This window comes from Schistocerca americana, chromosome 3 (genome assembly GCF_021461395.2).
Source record: "Schistocerca americana isolate TAMUIC-IGC-003095 chromosome 3, iqSchAmer2.1, whole genome shotgun sequence".
Classification (NCBI taxonomy): Eukaryota; Metazoa; Arthropoda; class Insecta; order Orthoptera; family Acrididae; genus Schistocerca; species Schistocerca americana.
The window spans coordinates 432,873,744-432,884,002 of NC_060121.1; the positions used below are offsets into that span (position 1 = coordinate 432,873,744).

Here is a 10,259-nt window from a genome sequence, read left to right on the forward strand (position 1 = left end):
TCCAGTGCCATTTCAGGCACTACCGTTCCACCCTTGACAACTTAATTCTACTGGAGATAGTGCTATGTAAGTCATCCTTACACAGAAATCATTTGATCTGTGCATTTTTGACCTCAAAAGAGCATATGACACTACTTGCAGGTACAACATCCTTCACAAACTTCCAGAGTGGGGACTACGTGGTCTTCTGCCACTTCTTATCCAATCCTTTCTTAAAGACCGGCAGTTTAGATACCAAACTGCAGATCCTTTACCTGACTGCTATGTCCAAGAGAATGGGGTCACCCAAGGCAGTGTACTCAGTGTCACATTCTTTTCCATTCCTGTCAATGGCATTTCTTCCACAGTCGGGAACACTGTCAAATGCTCTTTGTTTGTGGATGACTTTGCCATCTTCTACTCTTCGTCCTACCTTACAGTGATGACAAGGCAGCTACAGCTGACCTTCAGGAGGCTGGAAACCTGGGCCAAGACAAATGATTTTCAGTTCTCACCAGAGAAGACTACATGTGTCAGTTTTAACCATGCTTGTTGAAGTTTTAAACAACCAGTACTAACAGGGGGAGACAATATTTTATGTTTTATGGAAAGAAATTAACTTCGTTTTTGTACCTGAAAGACCTACAGACACAGGGCTTTGTCACTGAATATTTTGAAATGCCATAGTGGAAAAGCATGGGCAGCTGACAGGTCTCACCTCCTGCAGTTTTATAGGGAATTTGTTTGATCACATTTACATTAGGGCAGTGTTGTTAATGAATCAGCCCATATTTTATACCTCAGGATATTAGATGCTGTCTACCATGAGGGATTTGGATATCGACTGGACCAGCCCAGTTCAGAGTATGTGTGCAGAGGACGGTGAACCACCATTCCGGGTTCAGTGAGGTATCCTTTTGGCTCAACAGACACTGAAAAATCTCAGCATCACCTGTCATCGGCATTTAGTACAGTGATCCAACCCAACTTTGAACAGCTGTTCCAGAATCGGTTCCATGCGACCATTTAGGATATGTACTGCTGTCTGTCTCAAGGATCTTGAGCCATCAGACCTCTGAATACACAGCCAGGGATGGAATGCGTTACCGCCTAGATCTCTTTAGAAGCCCAAATTTATTTTAAGCGTGATGCGGTACAAGAAAACTTGTACTCCAGATTACGTTTTTACATCTTTGTTTTCTTCCATTTTAAGTACACACCACAATTTCATAGTTCTTTATATAGTTGGATCCCAGCAAGAGAATGTCCTCAGTTGTTCCGCTGTTTTCCTTGATAGGGTTCTGAAAGTGTGTCTTCTGGAACAATTTAAAAATTACTGTGTGGAGTTAAATGGCATTATGGTGGCACTGGAGCGGATTCACAGATGCTACCATACAAGGTTTCTTATCTATACTGACTCACTTAGTCCACTAAAAACATTTCACCAAATGTATCCGGTAGACCAGTTGATTCATCCCATCCACAATTCTTTAGAGCAGCTCCAACTCTGTGGTAAATAAATGATCTTTTGCTGGGTACCTGGCCAATTCGGGATATAGGGAAATGACATGGTCGACAAAGTGGCCAAGGAAGCATGTCATGAAGTGTTGACCATCAGTGTCCCATTGCATTGCATGCCATCATCTCTTCTTCTGACACACACATTGTGTGTCAGTGGGAGACTGAATAGTTGTAGGTGGGAGAAACAAACTGCAGTCACTCAAATTGACCGCACAGGCTAGGCAGTCTTCCATGTCAGTCTCACCACTGGAAGGAGGTTCTGCTTACCAGGCCATGCATTGGACATACTCTTTAACACGTAGATTCCTCCTCTGGTGGCAGGATCCACCACTCTGTGAGGTATGTGGTGTGCCATTTTTGGTTCGGCTTATTTTAGAAACACGTTTCTTATATACTAATATCAGGGCAGTCCTCAGTGTCTCAATGGAGATCTATCCACCATCCTCGCTGATACTGATTCCAGTGTTACAAGAGTGGTGATATTTTGTGAACTGTCAAGCTTCATCCCTAAATTGGTGGGGAAGGGAGACAGACTTTTAAGGCATTGTAAACTGCTTCACATGAGGGGCAGCCTTTATCCCCACACAATGAGATTGGTGTGCTGACTTTTCGTCAGAGTGCTGATGACCATGATGCTGAAAGCCCCTCACCTAAAATTATCGTCATCATCATAATCAGTGGACCGTAAGGCAGCAGACACAACATGCACATGAGAATCAATATCTGACATGGAATGTGAAAGCTGCTGTTCACCATGTATATTTAAACATGCCAACTGTGTTGTGTGGCCTTGTTTGTCACATGTGAAACACATGGTTTTTGCAGCACAGGCACTGCGCCCTATCACATGTTTGAAAGCAATATGGGCAGTACTTACGTTATTGTGCAGGCTGTGCCGCAGCCTGATGGTGTGACTATTGTGCGTATGACCTAGACATCGGCCAAAATCTGACCTGGGGGGAGGGGGATATTGTTGGCCCCTGAACTGTCTTTACTCTTGACAGCAGATACTGCAGGTGCTTAAAAATCTTGCATGCTCAGTTCTATTGACAATGTCCTGTGACTCTGCAATTGGCAATATTATACTAAAGTCAGGTTTTGGATGCTTCAGTATGGCAGCACAAATATGGGACTCACGTTCTGAGTAATTGCATCTCTCATCGTAATGTCACCATAACTTGACCCTCATGAACACTGAAAGTGAATTGTCCTGGCTGCTGTTTTAATCTGAATAACTTACAAGAAGCAGCTGCTACATGCACTTGTGATTTAAGATGATTTGACAATTTGTCAACTAACATGTCATGGGGGGGCGTCAAGAGGTTACTCTGAATGTTGGCACTAACCGTTTGTTGAGTTCTTTGAATTCTCAATATATCAACACACACAAACAGAAATATAGCACTGCTGTAAGAGAGCATTAGTTACACAGTATGTCCCAGTGAGCTAACCATGAGCAGCATCCTTGGCATCACTTTACTTGTTAGATTATATTAGATTAGTTTTTCGTTCCATGGATGATCTGTGCTGAGGAGATCCTCGAGGAAGTGGAACATGTCAAAAAAAAAAAAGAGCTGAGATAACAATAGCATGAATATATGCAATGCGTCATTTGTTTCTGTTAAACACGTCTTGGACACTGAGGTAAGGTAGCTATTAAAATACATTGAATTAGAAGTACTCTGAATAAGTATTACTTTATTGAGTATAACAAAACATATCTTTGTTCGCCAGGCTCAGCTGTAGCAATGGAATTGCATAAGTGGACTTGCAGTTCAGAACACACTAAATGAGCTGCAATTACTGAGAGACAAATTAATACAAGTTCGGAACGGCCTTATTGTGGTATCACTACAGGCACTAGAAAACACAAGTTTGTAGACACTTGTTGACACAGTTCTGATAGTATTCGCAAGTAGACACAGTTCACAGGAAACGGAGGTCTCCTCACTCTTCAATGGTTGACATGGGCTGTGTCACAGTGAGTAGACAGCACAACAGTGTTACTCCAACAGAAACTTCCTGGAAGTGGGCAGGATCCAACCTTGAGCAGAGGGGACACCTGGCCTCTAGTGCCGCTACTTCAGGGCAGAGGCATGGGATGCGCAGCTTCATTCTAGCATCTCAGTGGTTGCTCGTGATACTGCTTTGCTGTACAGTGTACAATATCTCTATGGTGCTTGATACTACGTGCTCCGCTCTCAATGCTTGATGACGCAGGATGAACAAAAAATTGATTCTGCTTCATACAGTGCCATGAGATTCAGTGGGTCAATATATTGGATACTCCACAACGTGACAAAAAAAAGTTTTGCTGAGTTGCTCTGCACTGCACTGCACGCACGCCTGGACTGAACTGAGGAAACAGAGGAAAAAAACAGCACTGGTGCCGTCTCAAGGTCAAGCAGACCAGCCAACTACAGGGGAGCCAAACATGGAGAATTGATGAATCAGACACCACAAACTAGAATAGTTTATGTCACAATGTACAGATTCTAGGACACATTAAAACTAGGGAGTTCCTTTTCAAACACACTGTGTATAAGGGGCATGAACAGCAGATGATGTCACAAGATCACTGTGGAGGACACAGAGATGCCACATATTCATTTGAGACAGTGTTATAAGCACCTTATAAAGTTGGGAAGGGTCTTCATTTGGCCAGCTGGTTGAATTGTGCAGAATCCAGATTAATGGGGCATTTGAGTGTGACAGTGGCCCATCGTTGGACTGGATGAGAATGAGAGGGCAGTCATACTTGTTAAGGTACTGATAGAACATATCTCACCTCAAGAACAAGGCATGTGATGTGTTCTGACTCGCTCAGTGCACCAAATCTATCCAGTAGACCAGTTGGTTCAGCTCATCCATTAATCCTTACAGGTGCTTTACGAATAGATGAACACCTTTTTCTGGTATCTGGACATGTTGGGGGACATGGAAACAACCTAGCAATAAAGCAAAAGTATATTTGGATGGTATTGTAAGTCATTGTCTCATTATCCAATAGACAAATTGTGCACAAGTGAGAAACAATGGTTGGAGGTGGCAGAAAATAAACTGCAGTCACTCAGACAACCAGACAGGCTTGGCAGACTTCATGCCAACTTCACCTATGGAAGGAAGTGCTGCTAACCAGACTGTGCATAGGACATAGTCCTTTAAAACAGGTTTTCGTCCTCTGGCAGGAGGATCCACCACTCTGTGAGGTTTGAGGGGTGCCAGTTTCAGTTCAGAATATTGTCACTACTTGTGTCTTTACTAACATGAAGGGAACCGTCGGCTTGATTGCAAATCTGCCCACACGGGCTATGAAATTTTGTGAATTGTCATTTAGACTTCATCACTCAAGTGCTGGGGAGGGGAGATGGACTTTAAACTATTGTAAACCACTCCACACATGAGGCAGCCTTCGTCTCCCCCTCCAACCCCTCCCCTTATGGGAATGGTGTGTTAACTTTTTATCAGGGCGCTGATAACCTCGATGTCGAGTGCTCCGCATCCAGAATAATTGTCATTGTCATGTGCCATTTCTCAACAGGACAATGCTTGTCTACACATGGCACTTGTGTCTTATATTATTGGCCAAACATTTGAAGAATGTGTTATTTGAAATTCAAGTGTTGAAAATAAAATAGACGTTTAATTGACATTGTTTGCTCAGGTTTGCCTCTGCTTATAAAAATTATGAATGTACTAAACAAGTGCTCAGTATTAATGTTACCACTACATGTCGCATAGACCTGTCAAGTTTGCCATTACATTTGTGTTACTGCAAACGCAGCAATATCTTCTCTCAACAGCACAATAAATAGCGTGATTTGACAACAGAGATACATGTACAACATGACCAATAATAGATTTCAGTGTTTCTTGTGCAAATGCTTATCAGTTTCTGTGGGATACACAGAGTGAAAACACAAAGAACTTGAAATATTTCTGGAGCACTAATTTTTTTTCTACCATTTTCAGGAATGATACCACGAGAGAGTGTGTGTAAAAATAATGGCTTATCTTATGGAAGGAATTATTCTGGCTATGTGAACGAATTCTAATGAAGTAATTTAATCTTATACTAATCTGGTAATTTCTGTTTTCTTACACTTTTACTGCAAGAAATAAGTAAATATTCCTTAATCACATACAGATGGATTGAAACTGTTTCCTTACTGACAGTAAGACAGACAGTGCAGGCAGCAAGAATCTCCAAGTGTGCATAAGTCCTTTGCCCAGAGTTCTCTGTCCAGATTGTATAAGATCACTGTTGTGCAGTTAGTGTTTTGAGGAAACCATTCTTTTATTTCATATTGTTCACTACTATGTAGTTTTGTCTTACTAGCCATTCTCAAATGTAAATTATAATTCTTTAAACAATTAACATACTTGTCTACATCACACAATGGTAGATGTTTTTGCAGTGAAAACATGGGATGAATGATTTTGAATGTTGTTGTGTGTCAGGTCTTCACCAAGTCCACTCTCCATCTTTTGCTTCGTCTCTCTGTTTAGCTATAATTTCCATTCACTGGTGTCTGCTCTAGTACTGGTTGTGACCCTACTGATAAAGAGAACATGGCCAACATTTTCCTTATCCTCCTGGGCATTGAGTTAACAGCCATAGTGTAGATATACTTTAAATTCATTAACTTGCCCTCTCCAATTTATTCTTTGCGCTATCTTAGTCCAAACATACATCTTGAAGCCTTGTTTTGCCTGGACAATCAATTGTTAATATTGGTAAGTGTAGACACATTTATTTCTGAATAATTAATGTGTATCTTTGTTTCCATTATTATGTAAATGATTTTTTCCAGGGAAGACTTGCCATCCCCAAGTGACATGTGCACTGATGAATCGGATGTGCTGGACACACAGTAAGGATTGTGCGCCACCCCTTTTGCATTTCATGTAAATATGTTTACTGTTGTTCCATGTGTGTTAATGTACTTGTAGATCATAACTTTTTACTATTCAGTTAAATTGTGTTTTTTACTATTATTTATTTCTATTTTACAAATGTATAATGAACACTGTGTAGATAATCATTCCACCATTTTAAACTGAATAATATGTGGCAAAGTGTATACAGTGATTCAGCAAAGTTCCTGACGTATAATGTAATAAAAATTTGTGTTTCATTGTCTTTCATATGTAACTTGTGTTTCATTGTCTTTCATATGTAATTTGTGTTTCCATTAATTAAAATGTACTAAGAAAAAAGTTGGTGTGTCTGTATAGTATGCTGCTAGTAAAACAATCATCTGCACCAACAACTGTCCTGAGAAGAGAGCATTTGTATTAGTAAAAGAAATTTGAAATGTGAGGCCATCAAGTGTCTGGAAGTCATCTTCTGTTTACTCTTGTAATTCATTTCTTTGTTTTTGTTGTAATATTCCATTCCTCTCTTCACCCTCTGATTACTTTTTATGTGTAGCCATTAGTTTGCTTCAGTTGCTGTAGTGTCGTACACAGAAATGGCAACTGACAAGGTGTTTCCCACAGGAATGGCTACTGCCAATCTGTTGATTACCAGTAACTTTACCATCCAATTGCTTAAAGTGGAGGACCAAAGAACACTGATTATAGTACCTGCTTCAATACACTCCCCCCCCCCCCCCTCCCCCCTGACACCAGCTCCTGTGAAATTTTTTTGTGGGTGAGAACTGCCCCTTCAGCATAACTTCTGTTTTTGTAATCCCAAAGGCCTCAACCTCCACTGTAGTTCCCTTCTCACTTCTTTTGCTCTTACCTTCTCTTTCCTCTCCAGTCATTTTCCACACCGCTCCTTCCTTGTTCAGACCTGATACACTTACTCTGTCCTGCCCTCTTCCCTTATGTGTCTGTTTTACAATTGTTGCCTTTCCACTCATCGCTTTATTAGTGTTTTATAGGCTCCTTCTACTGCCCCCCCCCCCCCCTCCCCCCAACGATTCCTCTGATTACTTCCCCAAACCATCCCAGTTCCCACACAACATGTTTCTCCCTCCTCTCCTAAAGTTATTTTTGAGTGCCTGCAAGTGCACAGTCCAGTCACATAAATGTGACCACCGTCTGTGTTTGACATCGACGTACAAGCTTTGTTCAACGTCAGTGTACAATAACCGCTTACAGACAGCAGGTGGGAGCACTAGGAGTGGATGATATATAAATATCAGGGATGCATAAAATAGTGCAGTCATTGTCATAATGTGGAAACGGAGTGATTTATGCAATGTCCAAAAGGGCATTATCATTGGTTTTTGGGCTAAGGATGGAAGCATTTCCGAAACAGCCAAGTTTTTAAACTGTTCAATGGTTAAAACGTACCTCATATGGTAAAATGGCACTATCCAAAACTGGCACCAAAGCAATTGTGGTGCTCCACGAGTCCTAAACAAAGGGTGAATGACAACTATGGAGGTGTGTGTGGGCAAATAGATGTGTAACTGTTGAGCAACCGACCACCCAGACGAATGAAGAGTCTACCAGCAGTGTCTACATGACCATTCACCGAGCATTATTGTGCATGGGCCTCCACAGTAGGCATCTTGTTCACACACTAATGCAGGCCGCTGTTCATCAGCAAAGAAGGCTGGAATCTGCAAGCCCATATCGCTACTGAGTGGCAACAGGTGACCTTTTCAGATGAATCGTGTTTTATGCTCCATCGGACAGATAAGTATGGCATGAAATGTCTCAAAGCAAACACACTATAAAAATCATTGAAAGGGTCCAGGCTGGAGGAGGGAGTGATATGTTTCGGAGAATGATATTATTCTGGAAGGCACAATGGATCAACACAAGTATGCATGTATCCTTGGGGACCACATCCCTCCCTACATACACTTTGTTTTTCCACAGCAAGATGCCATCTACCAGTAAGGTAATACCAGTAGGGGAATGCAATGTATCACACAGCTTGCAGCGCACGTGTGTGGTTCGAAGAGCAGAAGGATGAGTTTACTGAACTCCATAGATTTAAATCCCTTCAAGAATCAATGGGACCACATCATTTAGATTGTTTGCACCTGGATCTTCAAACAGGAAACAGCGCTGCTGGCCATGGCACTGGAGTCAGCACAGCTCTACATCCCTGTCAGTACCTTCTAGAACTTCATTGACACTCTTCCTGGCTGGGAGTAATGGTGCACTCCTGTAATCCAAGCTACTGGGAGGCCGTTGTGTGGGCGAGAAATGCAGGTTTACTGCATAATCAGCCGTCGTGTGAACTCTGGTACAACCGTAGTGATCCCACTGTGCTCTACATCGCCTTGGCAGAGCTAGGAATGTCATCCAAACAGTGACACTCTTCCTGCATGTGCCACTATGGTCAGTGCTCCAATAGGTGGTTATTCAGGCTTTTGACAGATGGTTACATTATTGAGACTGACAGTGTATGTGTATTTAAAATAGACAAAGAGCTGCAGCTTGGTAGGTAATGATGTCTCTCTGCTGTCTTATGTATCTGTGCACAACACACTAATCAGTTTTGGGTGAATTGTTTTGTTTTCTATTTCCATCTTGCAATTTTCTTTAATTAGTTCTTCTTTCTGTATCATATCAGAGTGTCAGGACTAAAGATGAAATAACTCTGTCGGCTACCTTTTTAATTTCACCATTTTCTTAATCATACGGTAGGATTGTTGTAAATTCATTATTGTTCTTATGGGGAATCGGAGCCATGGCACAAGTTGCAAGCTAGTACTAAGCACAGAATGGAAAGGTGGAAGGCATATATAGGTGGACTATAAAAGTGAAATGAGCCTAAAGGCAATATCATAGAAAGAGAAGAGGAAGTATGTGAAGACAAGTTACGAGATATGATACTGTGAGAATAATTTGATAGAACACTGAAAGACAAGAGTGAAAATGAGGACCTGGTAGTAGATGATTTTCCCTCAGAGTTACTGAGATCCTTGGGAGAGCCAGCCATGTCAAAACTATTCCATGTGATGTGGAAGACATCATAATATCTCAGAAGTAAAACAAAAATATTTTTATTGTGTTATTTCGTAGAAAAGCTTGTATTTCAACTATTAGTAATCCAGTGAGAGGTAATGACCTATGTGCCGTGCTTTGTTGAGAAAAAAAGAGCGATGAATATTTTTAGGCAACCTTATTAAGTGGAAAAACCATGCATTACTTTTCTGACATAAAGAGGTTTTGATTAAAGCATACAATATATAAGACAGTGAAATACTATGAGTCCAGTTCAAAAGAAGACACATGCTGATTGGTATGAATACTACTGAACTATCAGAATAATAAGTCATAGTTGCAAGATGCTGATAAAAATTATTGACAGAAGAATGGCAAAACTGGTGAAAGCAGACCTTGGGGAAAATCAGTTAAGGTCAGAGTTACAGAGGAATATAAACACAGGTAATGTTAGATCAGTTAAAAAGGGAAAATCTATGTTTATATCATTTGTCTATTTAGAGAACGCTCTTGATAATATTGACTGGAATATGCTTTTTGAACTTATGAAGATAGGGATAAAATACAGGAACAAAATGTTGTTAGAACTTTTTATAGACACCAGACTGCAATTGAATGAAGTTCATGAAAACGAAGCAGTGTTGAGAGAGGGTTGTAGCCCATGCCCAATATTGTACAGTTGCCACACTCTTCCTGCATGTGCCACTATGGTCAGTGCTCCAATAGGTGGTTATTCAGGCTTTTGACAGATGGTTACATTATTGAGACTGACAGTGTATGTGTATTTAAAATAGACAAAGAGCTGCAGCTTGGTAGGTAATGATGTCTCTCTGCTGTCTTAT

At 41.0% G+C, this 10,259-nt stretch overlaps 1 protein-coding gene across 1 annotated transcript in view; it reads left to right on the forward strand.

Moving 5' to 3' along the window:
- LOC124606183 (abasic site processing protein HMCES-like) overlaps nucleotides 1-6,643 on the forward strand; it is a 94,187-nt gene extending 87,544 nt beyond the window's left edge. The window contains exon 9 of the mRNA XM_047138149.1: nucleotides 6,315-6,643. Coding sequence (XP_046994105.1) covers nucleotides 6,315-6,378 — 64 coding nt within the window. The 3' untranslated portion in view covers nucleotides 6,379-6,643. The remainder of the gene's footprint in view (nucleotides 1-6,314) is intronic.
- Nucleotides 6,644-10,259: the final 3,616 nt, after the last annotated feature.